Genomic DNA, 15488 nt, shown 5'->3' with positions numbered 1-15488 from the left:
TCTTTGCTTCCTTTTTGAGCTTCTTTGTGTGCCGTTGCTAGGCGACATTAGCGGCCAGCCGGCTGAGGTCCATAGGTTGCTCTGTGCTCTTAACACAGTTTCCCAACAAGAGAGGCCATTTTCTTTCCTTTGAGGTGCTTTGATGTGGTTGTTATGTTTGTCTTGTGCCAAATTCCTAACCAAAATTTGGGATAAAAGCGAAGTTCAGCGAGCAAAGAATTAATTCTGCTTGTGCCCTTTGTGTATTTTCTTGGAGAAAATGCAGCCTGGCAAATTCCTGGCTTTCGAGATTGTGTCAGAGGCATAGAAAACGCAAGATGATGGGGTTGGAATGACTAGTTTACCACTGGAATGACAATTATAGCTCGAAGTCAATTACCGTAATTTCTCATATAATACACTCATAATAATCCGATCCATGATACCCACCCCCAAAGCCGCTCTTTCACAAAAGCTGAATTTTCCTTCTTCATATACATACCCCAAAATTGCTAGGATGGACCATGCTCAAAAATTGAAGTGTTATCCAACACTCACTGTACACAGTGTTGATGGTGCACTGCTTTCCCCTCCTGATACACTGGATGGTGGACCAGAATTTCCTCAAAGCCGTCCGGAAATCGTTCTCCGATGGTCTGATGACACGACCACAAAGTCGATCATCGAACTGCGACATAGGTTGTCCTGGTGCCAAGTGTAAGTGTGGACACCCTTATGCTTGAACATGATGTTCGTTATGGACAATCTGTGGTGAGCACACAAGTCCAATAACAGAACACCACTCAGGTTCTGATCGGGGGGGTTACGTTCCTCCCAATCACACCCTTCCAGGTCTCACTGTCCCCCAGCAGAACGATGGAGTCCCCAGTGGTAACTTTTTCCAGCACCCCCTCCAAGGACTCCTAAAAGGGTGGGTACTCTGAACTGCTGTTTGGTGCATAGGCACAAACAACAATCAGGACCCGTCCCCCCCACCCGAAGGCGGAGGGAGGCTACCCTCCCGTCCACTGGGGTGAACCCCAACGTAGATGCGCCGAGCCGGGGGGCAATAAGTATACCTACACCTGCTCGGCGCCTCTCACAATGGGCAACTCCAGAGTGGAAGAGAGTCCAGCCTCTCTCAAGAGGACTGGTACCAGAGCCCAAGCTGTGTGTGGAGGCGAGCCCGACTATATCTAGTCGGAACTTCTCAAACTCACACACCAACTCAGCTCCTTCCCTGCCAGAGAGGTGACGTTCCACGTCCCTAGAGCCACCTTCTGTAGCCGGGGATCGGATCGCCAAGGTCCCTGCCTTCGGCCACCACGCAGCTCACACTGCACCCAACCCCTATGGCCCCTCCCACAGGTGGTGACCACATGGGAAGGGGGACCCACGTTACCCTTTCGGGCTGTGCCCGGCCGGGCCCCATGGGTGCAGGCCCGGCCACCAGGTGCTCGCCTTCGAGCCCCACCTCCAGGCCTGGCCCCAGACGGGCGCCCCGGTGACTCGCGTATGGGCAAAGGAAACCTATTTCCATTTATTGTATTCATCATAGGGGTTTTGGGAGCTGTGCTTTGTTTGGTCCCTCACCTAGGACCTGTTTGCCATGGGTGACCCTACCAGGGAAGCCCCCGACAACTTAGCTCCTAGGATCATTGGGACACACAAACCCCTCCACCACGATAAGGTGACGGCTCAAGGAGGGGGCAGTTAGTTAGTCTCAGGAATTTTAATTGCACGTGTCCAAGATGAAATTCATGGGTGAGTGTTTCTTCCGTCTTGTAAACTAAGACGCTAATTCCCATGCTGTGTTACGTCAAACATCCTTAGGTACTGGTATACGTCTATACAATGTAATATTGCTAAGAGGTAGTTGCAGGGAAATTTAATGCATTGGTTTTCTTCATCTTAAGGCTACCTAATTTGGGTAATTTTCATTCTCAGTATGTACTATGTAATATGCACCCTCGATTTTCAATGAAATGTTTAGCAAAAAAATAAATAAATAAAGCGCCTTCTTCTTTGTTTCCTTTGGGCTTGTCCCGTTAGGGGTCGCCACAGCGTGTCATCCTTTTCCATGTAAGCCTTTCTCCTGCATGTTCCTCTCTAGCACCAACTGCCCTCATGTCTTCCCTCACTACATCTGTCAACCTTCTCATTGGTCTTCCTCAAGCACGCTTGCCTGGCAGCTCCACCCTCATCATCCTTCTACCAATATACTCACTCTCTCTCCTCTGGACGTGTCCAAACCCTCGAAGTCTGCTCTCTCTAACTTTGTCTCCAAAACATCTAAGGTTGGCTGTCCCTCTGATGAGCTCATTTCGAATCCTATCCAACCTGGTCACTCCGAGATAGAATCTCAACATCTTCATTTCCGCCACCTTCAGCTGTGCTTCCTGTTGTCTGTCTGTGCCACTGTCTCTCAGCCATACATCATGGCTGGCCTTACCACTGTCTTATAAACTTTGCCCTTCATCCTAGCATAGACTCTTCTGTCAAATAACACACCTGACACTTCCCTCCACATGTTCCAACTTGATTGGACCTGTTTCTTCACATCCTTACCACATTCACCATTGCTCTGGACTGTTGACCCTGAGTATTTGAAGTCCTCCACCCTCGCTATCTCTTATCCCTGTAGTCTCACTCTCCCCCCTCCACCTCTTTCATTCTTGCACATATATTCTGAGGAAATGAGGAAACTTCGGATATGCCGCAGCTCCAGTCAAGTGAAAACAAAAATGGAGTTATTAAGGTACTGTAATGCCCTTGCATGTGGGAAAGGAGAGCCACAGTCCCCCATGCACTGAGAGCAGTTTATTGAACGGCTCAAACTGTGAAACACACAGATACTAAATGAGAATACTATTAAAGAGTTACCGGTTATGGTACAGGTAACCCACGGTACGGTCCGTGACATGGTTTTTTGGGACGGTTTAGTACATTTTCAGTATGTGTTTTGTGCATAAAGACATCAACTTTTTTCTCTCTCAACATTGCCTTTATTTAGCTTGTCAGCATAAATAAAAAATTTTACTGCACAGAATAAATAACCTATTTCAAGCTATCCATTATTTAAACACGTCTTTCAAATGGTAAACTGCATCTTACTCCGAGACTAATTGTAAACACGTGACACTAGAGTAGTATCAAATTTGTATAACAAATTCAAACTTACAAAAATGTAAAACAAAAACAATACCTGTTAAATAATTCGTTTAAATGTGGGTCGATTGGTCATGCTTTGCACCTCGCTCTGCGGGCATGATCAATTGACCCAAGCTTAACATAAAGTGGGTCGAGTGTAGTCATAGCCCTATTGCCGGTTTCAAGGTATACTACAGTTATAAAAAAAACTTAAACTTTCCATCAGCGGTATGGCTGTTTTTCTTTTTTTTTTTGGGGGGTAATTACAGGCAAAGGGACACGACCCCTCTCCCTCTTGTCTTTGGTGCGAGCAGTCAGTGAGTCCGACAACTTTTCCCCTTACATTAGTTATCTCTTTTGGGATTTTTGGGTACTTTTTTTTTTATCTTGGTAGAGACAAGATACACAAAACGTGTAATTCCTCCAAGACAAAATCACATTTACGAGTGCCACTCATCAATCTCCAACAAATTGCAAGATAACATTAAGATATTATTGTAATGCTGTCTTGAAATAAACATTTGCAACCAGCTACAAGAGTTAGCACGTCTACAGTTGATGAAATAAATACTATAGACTTACTACCGAGGCAGGTAACTACATACAATAACTAGCTTGGGCAACAAAAGTTTGTTTGCGCTCTAACGTTACCTCACAAAGAGGAGAAAAGCAAAGAAATAGCTAATCATTTTCTGAGAAATAAGTACTTTTACTGTTAAGGGCTGGGCATTGTTAAGAACCTCATGATTCGATTAAATTTCGATTTTTTTAGGTTGCGATTCGATTCGATATCGATTTTTAATTCTCTGATACTGATTCCGTAAGAAGTAGAAATACACAAACGAGTGAATTTTGTCAATTTTGAAATATTTATTTTTGATGCTGTTTAAAACATGTATCATATGTCATGTCACATTTCTTCAGCAAATAAACTGGAAATACATACAGTATTTGCACTTGTTTGTGCACATGGAGTACAAAAATAATAAAGATGACAATAGTGTACAGTCCCCTCCAAAAGTATTCGAACGGCAAGATCAATTCCTTTGTTTTTGTTGTAGTCTGAAGACATTTGGGTTTCAAATCAAAAGATGAATATGAGACAAAAGTTCAGAATTCCAGCTTTTATTTCATGGTATGTGTTAAACAACTCAGGACAGCACACGTTGTTTGGAGCCACCCACTTTTAAAGTGAGCAAAAGTATTGGAACATGTGACTGATGGGTGTTTCTAGTTGCTCAGGTGTTGCCTTTTAGATTGATTGCTTAAACATTAGATGTTGCTTGTTTTTGGCTTTGGGTTTCACCTGTGAAAACTGCATTTGCTGTTAAGCAAACATGAAGACCAGAGAGCTGTCTATGGGATAAAACCAAACCATTTTGAAGCTGAGAGAAGAGGGGAAAATCGATCAGAGTTATTGCACAAACATTGGGCATAGCCAATACAACAATTTAGAATGTCCTGGTCGGCGAAGGGTATCAACAGCAGTTGATAACAGAAACGTGAGAGATGTGAAGCTGTGAACTAGAAACACCCGTCATGTTCCAATACTTTTGCTCACTTTAAAAGTGGATGGCTTCAGACAAATGGTGCTCTGTCCTGAGTTGTTTAACACATCGAGATGTAAATACAATGAAATAAAAGCTGGAATTCTGAAGTTTTGTCTCATATTCATCTTTTGATCTGAAACCCAAATGTCTTCAGTATAGCCAAAAACAAAGGAATTGACCTTGCCGTTCCAATACTTTTGGAGGCGACTGTATGTACCTGCAGAGCGTGCACATTAGAAAAGGTTTTTACAGTTTAAAACATTTAAAATAATACATTTTATAGCCGTAATTGCAGTACCATGATACTCTGAAACCACGATACTGCAACAGGCATGCCCACATGTAGCGTCCACACAAAGACTGAAAAACTGCGGTACCATACAGAGCATACCGACACCAAGTACCGTCCCATCCAAAGGACCTTTTTGCCGATCTCAAAGTTACGACTCGCGGCCCCTCAGTTTCTTTTTCTTATCACTTCTGTAGTTGCAATTTGTGTGAGAGTCCGACCTCCTCCATTGTTCTCTTTGAGAGCCGCTTGTACTTTGTGCTAGAGTAAATTCGGCGTACCCTCAAGCCCTTTGGAAAACACTCGCAGCCACTTTAGAAAAATCCACAACAGATTATGGGGGGCACAGATGGCGCTCTTTTTCCCTGTGTCCCTGCTTTTTCTAGCCACGAACGCAAACCCCCTCTTGCCCCCTTCACCAGAAAGACGTTACCTGGCATGGGTGGAACCTGCAGGGTCGGCGTCCAGCATGAGACGGAAGCATATTTTGGAGCGGCAACAAAGGCATTAAAATGTAAACCCCCTGCAGCATGTCTGGCCGCCGCTGTGTTTGTCTTGGTGCGGGGAGCTGCTGTCGCCTCGCACCCGGGGAACGCGGCACAAGAGGAGGGCCATGTGTGCCTTGTTAATATTTAAACCCCCCCCCCCCGGCCCCCCCAGCCTCCTTTATACCCCTCGCCAGTCTGCGGCAAGTTGGAATGAGGCGCAAAATCCCGGCTCGGCGCAGAGCCAGCGGAGGGGTCTCACACACACACACACACGCACACACACATACAAGCTGCGGAGTGTTGATTTTCTTTTGTCTGTCATTTATTTGTGGAAATGAAACGCAAAATGGCGCCGGCATCAAAGGCCCAGTGCAATCGGAGATCAATTGGAGCTACATTTGGACACATTTGCCTCCCGCTTGATGTGTTGCTAACGGTAATAACAATGAACCCCCTCTATATAGTTCATTTTTAAGGCGGAAGGAAAAGGAAAAAAATTTTGGGCAAGAGTATGTTGTATGTGCCTGCATTAGTCCATCCATCCATCAATTTTCCATACTGCTTATCCTTACAGGGGTCGCGGGCGTGCTGGAGCCTATCCCAGCTATCTTCGGGCTAGTGGCGGGGTACACCCTGAAATGGTCGCCAGCCAATCGCAGGGCACATGTAAACAAACAACCATTCGCACTCACATTCACACCTACGGACAATTTAATTAACCAACCATGGATGTTTTTGGGGTGTGGGATGAAACCGTAGTACCTGGAGAAAACCCACGCAGACATGGGAAGAAAATGCAATCTTCACACAGGCGAGGCCGGATTTGAACCCGTGTCCTCAGTGAGGCAGATGTGCTAGCCAGTCGTCCACCGTGTCCCCACACTAGTCTAAACACGGAATTCTGTGTTGTGTTTGTGGTATAAGATTTAAACAGATACAGTAAATTCATCAATTTTCAACTATTCCTGGCGGCGGCCATGAGGGGCAATGTCGCACTCTGCTGTCGACTGAAATTAACGTCACAGATGCCCTCGATAACGTCACGTAACCAAACCCAGCAGTCAGGATATTGGGCTCCCCTGTTTGCTGCGATAACTAGCAGAAATACAGGTTGATTACATGATGGTTTGGACAATATTCTAGCAAGTTCGAGTTCAAACCATCATGTAATCAACCTCTGCCTCCAGTCAAAGAGTCAAAGTCAAGCCACCTGCAACAAGGTTGTTCATATTAAGAACCAAGGCATTAAAAACAAAAACAAAAAAAAACAAAAGCACAATGGCAACATGCCGGACATCACCAGTTCGCCACAGAGGTCAACTGCCAACTTGAAAATAAAAACTCCAACATTGGACATCAATGCCTTATAAGGCTTTTGTTTGTGAATATTCTCATTCATCCAGGTCATTTCATTATAATGGCATTTAATCGATCTAACTGGACAAACAGAGCAGTCCAGTTGCCATAGATTCAATGCTCTGAGAGTTGTCAGACTTTTATTTTGAAGTTGGCCATAAGCAGCATCGCAGGCCCTTAACTCCTTGACTGGATTCTGTCTTGACTGCAGTTTATATGAGCATCATATACTGTTGACACCAACATCAACACAACACCATCCCGAAATCAAGTTCAATCGCTAATTTAATATGCTAAATTTACTACACTGTCACTGATTAAATGGTAGAATAAGGCGCTAGCTCGCCGACGTTAACGGCTAGCAGCGAGCTACCTGAGTGCCCAGTAGGCTCACGACAGCCAGGAGACTACTTTTCCGAGACAGTTTAGGCTGACAGCCTGACACAATTGCAGTTCCATTTTTAAAATAGTAGGCTTGCTCAAATGTAAGGGATCGCGCTAGCTAGTAGGTACATTAGCTGTGATGTCACTTTCTCACGACCTCTGCACATGAAATGATGTAAAAATGGTGACTTACGATCCAGTGTTTTAAAAGTATTTTTTAGAATAAGTACTTAGTAGATTTAAGTAACCTGCATCTGATAAAGAAAATATGGACATTTAAAATATAACAGGAAGTTTTTCTTTCCAGACTTCCGCTTTAAGCAAACAATTTTTTTTGCGCCTTAAGTGGTGTACGTATGTTGTACCACAACATGCTGGGCAGCACTGTAGTCTATTGGGAGAGATGTTTTACAATTAAGGTACAAGGTACTTTTATTGTCAATTCTTCAACATGTGTAAAACATACAGAGGATTGTACTCGAGGGGCACGGTCGTGCTGGAGCCTATCCCGGTTGACTCCGGGCGAGAGGCGGGGTAAAACCTGAACTGCTTGCCAGCAAATCGCAGGGCACATATAAACAAACAACCACTCGCAGTCACATTCCCAAATACGGGCAATTTAGAGTCTTCAATCAACCTACCATGCATGTTTTTGGAATGTGGGAGGAAACCGGAGTACCCGGAGAAAACCCACACCGGCATGGGGAGAACATGCAAACTCCACACGGGCAAGGCGGGATTTGGACACTTGTCATCAGAATTGTGAAGCAGATATGATAACCACCGTGCCGCCACCCTTCAATTTATTGTTGGAGAAATTCCTAAGCATTTCGGAACCAGAATTTTGCTGTGTTCATGCACATTTCATGGAGACTGACTTCATAAACTTAAGCTCTTACACACTGCTGGATGTGCATTTCCGGATTTTCAGTGAGCAACCCATCTGGGCAGTCACTGCCAAGCCATACAAATACAATATATAAACCATACATGTATTGTGTTTTACAAGAATACTTAAATACAGCTGAAACCAGGGGCTCTATTTTCCTAACGAGCGCATATCCAGCACGGCACGTGCTGTAACTCTGTGAGGGGGCAGGTTAAACCGGGTTGTCATAATCTTGCAGATGCACGCAGCTGGCGTATTTAACAAAAGGGGTTGTCTCCGCCGGTGAGCACAAACACAGCGGACTTTATTCGCCGCCAATTAATTCATTAATTCCCTTTAAGTGAGGTGCAATGACACTCTCGCATGCATGGAGACGGCAGGGAGAGACACCAAGCGTGACTGGAGAATTGTCACTTGGACTGTGTGGCAAAAGACAGCTGAAAAGAGCTGGTCAAAACCGCAGGGGACTTTAATATGTCCGCGGACCTCATGGATCTATCCCCACCCATGCACGATCGTTCGTGCATGTGCTCCTCCTCACCCCCATAGCTGCTTGCTGGCCAGTGGGGTGATTTAAAGAAATGGGCTAATATTGACAATGATGACGCGTTTCATGAACAGCTTTCTACAAGTACAATGATTCAGAAGGTTCGATTTCCGCTGTTCACATATTTATGAATGAAATATGCCTGATCCACCCCCATGTCTGCGGACCTCGTGTATGTTTGCTCATTCAGCGAGGAGGCGGGCTAGACCCAGTTTTGGTACTTTAACGGACCTTGTGCACGCCCAGCTTATTTAAAATGGGATGTCTGTGCTCGTGTTGGTGTCACCACAGCTGGCTTCAATCCTTTAAAAGCAGCACAAATAGTCTTGCATGGTGACGGTATGTATGCGGAAGGGGACTCAGTAACCTGTGCGGTACTGGAGTATTGAATGTTAGCGTTATAAAATCGTTTCTCACTGAAATGTGTCTGCTGACCTCATTGATCTACGGTATTTCCCCTCCAACGATTGTTCGTTTCCACCCAGACCCCCATAGCTGGGATTTAGTCCATGGATTAAAAAAAATATAAGAATGATGATGGTAATATTAATGCATTCAATGAATTGATTTCTACAATGATTAAGCGGTTTGGATGAGCACTGTTGAATAAGTCTGTTATCCACCACACATATCCGAGGACCTTCTGTATGCCTGCATGTACACCGATCAGATTCACCAATATCGTGTTAGATCCCTGCTCCACAAGTTAGGCGTGGTATGAGCAGGCCTGAATTAAGACGGACTTTCTGTGCACAAAGATCTCGTTCCGCCAAGCACATCTCCAAGGGCACACCCTCGCTGCGCTGACACAATTGCGCACAATGTGCAGTCTATGCAGTCTAGTCTCAGCCTCGCGGGGTGAGAAGGATGAGGGGGGAAAAAAATCATCAAGGGTGACCGGTATGTCGCTCTGCTGTGGCCGCTTCAGAGTGCGCCATGGGAAGCCACAGTTCCGCCAATTGAGCCGGCGCAATGACTGGCTACCGTACCGGCAGAGGCTGCCTCATGCATGATAGGTTAATTTAAGACTCTAAATTGCCCGTAGGTGTTAATGTGAGTGCAAATGGTTATTTGTTTATATGTGCCCTGCGATTGGCTGGAGACCAGTTCTGTGTGTACCCCACCTCTCGCCTGATGATAGCTGGGATAGGCTCAAGCAAACCCGTGACCCTAGTGAGGATAAGCGGTATGGGAAATGGATGTAAATGGATAATAATATTATATAATAATAATATGAATATGAATTATATTGAGTTTGGTAGCACTATGAGTCCGCATGGCTAAATCTGGATTGGCGGCACAAACTGAGTTGGAAAGCGTGTGTCGCGGTTCTGCCATTTAAAAGTTCATGTCTTCAGAATATCGCAATTTTTAGTTTTGAGACTGTACTGCAAAGGACAGGAGGGACCTGCAACGGGTAGTGAAAACAGCAGACTGGGTGATTGGGTGCACACCCTCAGGGACACCGACACTGTCAGACCACTAAGGAAATAAAGGATCCCTCCCACTCTGGACACTCACTTTTCAGTCCCCTTCCCACTGGAAAACGCCACAGGACATTAAAGTCTACAGTCACGAGGCTCAAAAACAGCTTCTACCACCAAGCTGTGAAATGCCCTAACCCCCGCAGTAAAAACCAGTAATTCCCACCCACCCACCAACTCCATTTTACACGCAAGTGCAAAATAATGAACAAGAACCGTGCAATACCATCTGGAAAAAAAATGTGCAATACCTATATATAAATAATTATTGAACTACATGCAATAATGTCATTCTCACAAATATGACCAATTGTTTGTTCTTTCAGTGTCTTTGGATAATTGTGTACTCATTTTTTTTTTTTTTTACCTCAGCGCTGCAGATTGAGATGCTCAACTGGTTTTCATTGTTCCTGTTACAGTGGAAATAAATTCTACTCTAGTCTATCCTGTCTGTATTGTTTAATGCAGTAGTTTTACAGTAAACTTGGGAGTGATGAAGAAAGAGCTGCGCATAAACACACCTTTATTCTTTTTTGGAGAAGTATATGGAAGCAGGAGTCTTTTCATTTCCTCAAAGCGATGTTAAACGATAGTCTCCCATTTCTTTGACAGCGAATGAGTAAGAACAGGCACTAAGGAATACTTTTAAAAGCGTCTTCAAACAAGCATCTTTAACTCCCTGTTAATACAGATCCCATCCAGTTTCGGCCTCAGTGTGAAAACACATTTTGGTTAAGACCAAAGCAGGTTTTTTTTTGTTGGAACACAACAAAATGTGGAAGCCCAGTGCATCTGGAAATTATTCATATCGCTGCACTTTTAGAGACTTTTAGAAATTTGACTTGAAAAAATTAATTCATTCCATTTTAGAATGAGGATGCTTACCCCATCATGGTTGCGTGTCTGTAGTCTTTTTTTCATTGGATTTTAATTCGGCATCACATCTGTCCAACAGGAATAGCTGGGACAAAGTCCCCTCTATTTATCCTGCAATATGTCCTGAAAATCTGCTTCGGTAATTACTCGGGAGGAGCTAATCCGGCGAGCGTACGGTGGCGGTGGGAATGACGCCGGGCAGCGTATGGAGAGGTCACAGGATTTGCTGACGAGCGTGTCAAAGAGGAATTAATTAACACTAATTGATGACTTTCTTTCATTACGCTAATGACCACGCCAGCCCTATGTTTTAAACACAGTGTGGGAAACGACTGTTAGCGTCTATGGTAGGTTGTCAATACTTTTTTTTCCACTCTGCAGAAAATTCTGTTTCAAGAAGAAGAAGGGTTTCGAAGAATGGTTTTGAAGCCCATGTTAGGGTTGCAAGACAGGGTTAGGTTTTCAAATTTGGGTTTCAAGCGAGGGTTCAGCTTTTAAAATAGGGTTTTAAGTTAGGTTTAGGGTTTCAAAGAAGTGTTTGAAGCCCATGTTGGGTTTCCAAACAAGGTTAGAGTTTTAAATTAAGGTTTCAAGTGAGGTTCATGGTTTCAATATATATGCCTGTGTAGATTCTTAGTCATCTTGGTCATGGTAATCCGCAAATGTTGATGTCAGGCAACTGGACTGTTCTTGTTTGTTGAAGAGATTTCACCTTTAATCCAAAATATTTCTTCAGTTCAAAATTTTTGGTGTGGAGTCCCTCTATGTAGGCCTGGGTGGGTGTGTTCCCTGGGGATGGTCAACAATAGGGGAAAACACTGGACTCGCCCAGAGGAACTAAGCCCAGCCAGTGGTTCAAGTATACTGACGATACATGGGCTAAGACCTAAGTCTGCAAATTATTATTTTCTTTACTGAACACACAAACTCTGTGGACAGAAACATCCGTTTCACTCGAGAAGACATCACAGAGTACAGGTTGCCGTTTTTGGACTATGAGGTGTGGGAAAGGAAGGGTGGAAACCTCAATATTGAGGTCTGTAGAAAACTTAACCACACTCAGCAGTACCTTCTCTTTGAATCCCATCACCCACTGGAACACAAGCCGGGGGTTATCAGAAACCTCGAGGACAGAGCAGAGGAAATTCCCTCCACTGACAACAGACAACAGAAGTAGCAGACTCACATCAGGAAGGCTCTTACTAACTGTGGGTATCCAAAGCGGGCCTTTGTTGAATCCACCAAGAGAAGAAGAGCTCCTTCGCCCGAGCCTCAAGCTAGAAATGGGAGGCTTAGTATGGTGGTCCCTAATATGGCTGATTTGTCAGAAAAACACAGAAGGATTTTCTCCAAACATAACATCCCACTGCATTTCAAACCCACTCACACCCTCAGACACCCCAAGGACAAAATCCCAAAAAGCAAACTCAGCAATCTTGTTTACGCAGTGCACTGCAGTGAGAAATGCAGTGATCTCTACATTGGAGAGACTAAGCAGCTGCTGCACAGGTGCATGGTGCAGCACCGGCGGCCTGCTGCTTCAGGTCTACATTTAGGGGTTCATTTGCATCTCAAGAAGAAAGGACATTCCTCCGAGGACAACAATTTTCAAATTCTGGATAGGGAGGGCCGCTGGTTTGAAAAAGGTGTAAAAGAAGCTATCTATGTTGAACTACAAATGGAGTCTCTGAAGAGAGGAGGAGATTTGAGGCTTCATCTTTCACCTGCGTATTACAAAGTCCTGACATCTCTGCCTCAAAGATCGCCTCATTCAAAGGGAAGAGTGGCCCTAACGAGCTGTTTTGCCACAAGACGTGTGAACGATAGGACACTGGCAGGACAGTCGTTTAATCGCACTGGGCAACAACAGCAACTCCCTAATGTTCACCACCCCCAAATAACACACCCCTGAGGCATAAATAGAGGGACTCCACACTGGAAATTTTGAACTGAAGAAGCTTTCTGGATTCAAGGTTTTCAACAAACAAGAACAGTCCAGTTGCCTTGATCAACCTTTGAGGATTACGGTTTCAAAGTAGAGTTTCACACCAGAGCTGGTGTCTCAAGCCGGTGTTACATTTTCAAGTTTGGGTTAGGGGGTTCAAGTTAGGGTTTTAAATTAGGGTTTATGTCCAATGTTACGGTTACGGTTTCAATGTAGGGTTTCAAGAGAGTGTTAGAGTTTCAAACAATGGTTTAGTTTTCAAATTAGGGTTTCAAGACAGTGTTTTAAAAGTGTCATAGGGTTTCAAAACAAGTTTAGGATTTCAAGTTCAGCTTTCAAGCTGGGAGTAGGGTTTAAAGCTAAGGTTAGGGTTTCAAGTCTGGGTTAGACGAGCATGTCAAAGAGGAATGAATTAACCTTAATTTTATGTCATTATGCTGATGGTAATGTGGTGTGAGGAACAGCTGTTAGTGTCTATAGTAGGCAGTCTATAATTTATTTCCTCTCCTGCAGAAATGAATCTAGTAAATGCCATAATGCTCCAGCTAAGGTGAATTACGGACAAAAGGTATGCCTTACACTAAGCGTCTTCACCAATTAAATGCAGAGCACTCAAAATGGCTGCCCAATGACAGGGCAGAGTGCGGATGTTACACAATGGATGTCCTCCAGATGAACACGGGGTAGCGTTTTAGCAGAAGACTTCATCAGGCAGCACAAGGTAATGCTTACATTGTTGAAAGTAGGGTTTCAAGAGAGGGTTGGCGTTTCAAGCCATGGTTGTGCTTTCAAGATAGGGTTAGGGTTTAAAATTTCTGTGATAGGGTTTTAAGCCTGGGTTAGCATTTCAAATTAGGGTTTCAAGTCAGGGTTAATGTTTCAAAGTAGGGTTATAAGGCAGTCGCTGTCGTAGGAATGGAACTCTGTTGTGTCCCCTGTCGTGAAATCAATAAATGAACGTAAAATACATAAATAATAGAAAAAACATATATACTAGTAAAAAATAGAAAAATATTAAATGAAAAATACATATCTCTTTATATGTTCAAATGTTTAAATTGAAAAATATTACATGCAAAAATTACATTAATTACAAATTAAGAAGTAAGAATATTAGAAAACAAACAGTATTCAAATAAAAATAAATAAAAATATCAGAATAAAAAAAAAAGTGTGTATATATATATATATATATATATATATATATATATATATATACACACACACACACACACACACACACTTTCTGTACCGCTTTATCCTCGCAAGGGTGGCGGGCGTGCTGGACCCTATCCCAGCTATCTTCGGGCGAGAGGTGGGGTACACCCTGAACTGCTCGCCAGCCAATCGCAGGGCACATACAAACAAACAACCATTCGGGCACACATTCACACTTAAGGGCAACTGAGAGTCTTATATCAGGAACGGAGAGAACACGCAAACTCCACACAGGCGGGGCTGGGATTTGAACCCCGGTCCTCAGAACTATGAGGCAGACGTGCTTACCAGTCTTCCACCGTGCCGCCATATATGTATATATATATTACACACACAATAAACTAGTAACTATAATATACTAATAAAAAAGGAAAAATATGAGACAAATATTTTAAAGATACCAAAATATAACGACTCTTCCTTTCTCTTCGTACTCGTCCTCCTCTTCCTCCTCATCTTTATCCTTCCCTTCTTCCTCATCCTCATACTTCTTATCCTCCTTTTTCTCCCCGTCTTCCTCCTCACCTTCTTCCTCATCCTTGTAATCATTATCCTCTTTTTTCTCTCCATATCTTCTTCCTCCTCTTCCTTTCCTCTTCTTCCTCATCCTCTTTTCCTCCTTCTTTCTTTCCCTACTCACCCTCCTTCATTCTCCATTTCCTTTTAAATCCTGCTCTTCCTCTTCATTATCCTCCCTTTCCTTCCTTTCTTCTTATCCTTCTACTCCTCCTTTCCCTCTTTTTGCTCAATCCCCTCTTCCTCTTCTTCACTATCAAATTCTTCCTCATCCTCATTCTCCCTCTTCATCCTCGAGGCATTCTCATCTTCTTCCTCCTTTTCGTCCTCCTCCCCCTTCTTGCTCCTTATCCTTCCCCTTGTCCTCCTCCTCCTCTTCGTCCTGCTGTTGGTCTCCCGTCTTATTGGAGTTAATGAACTCGTCAGGACATTGGTCTGCTCGAATGCGCTGAACCTCGTCCAATTAATTTAAGACTCTTCCCCACGTCAACAAGTTGATTGTTCATTTTTCATGAGGGGCCCTCATGTTGCTCTACAAGAACACTAATCAGAGTCAGCAGTGAAGGGGGGTGGGTGGGGGGGGGTGGAGGGGGGAGTGCGGGGCGTGCTCTTTTTTGACTCAGTGGCCTGTCAGCCATCAAGCCTCCGTCACAACGTCAGTGGACATCATCTCCTGACAGACTTTCTGGTGAAATGTGTCACTTTTTTTTCTCTTCCTGTTTATCCAGGTCATCAAAGACCCACCGCCACCACCACGCCCATCAAGACCTCCACCACCTGTGAGTGACATTGTATGCTTTCAAAAGTAGGGTTTCAA

At 44.0% G+C, this 15488-nt stretch overlaps 1 protein-coding gene across 4 annotated transcripts in view; it reads left to right on the top strand.

The window, feature by feature from the left end:
- antxr2a (ANTXR cell adhesion molecule 2a) overlaps positions 1-15488 on the top strand; it is a 122471-nt gene that overhangs the window by 59245 nt on the left and 47738 nt on the right. For all 4 annotated transcript variants that reach the window (XM_061766884.1, XM_061766883.1, XM_061766885.1 and 1 more), the window contains one exon: positions 15400-15450. In XM_061766884.1, the coding sequence (XP_061622868.1) occupies positions 15400-15450 (51 nt within the window). The remainder of the gene's footprint in view (positions 1-15399; positions 15451-15488) is intronic.

The sequence above is a fragment of the Phyllopteryx taeniolatus genome, chromosome 3 (assembly GCF_024500385.1).
Source record: "Phyllopteryx taeniolatus isolate TA_2022b chromosome 3, UOR_Ptae_1.2, whole genome shotgun sequence".
In the NCBI taxonomy this organism is placed as follows: domain Eukaryota; kingdom Metazoa; phylum Chordata; class Actinopteri; order Syngnathiformes; family Syngnathidae; genus Phyllopteryx; species Phyllopteryx taeniolatus.
Note: the sequence above shows the minus strand (reverse complement) of the source record. Positions and strands in the feature narration are given on the sequence as shown.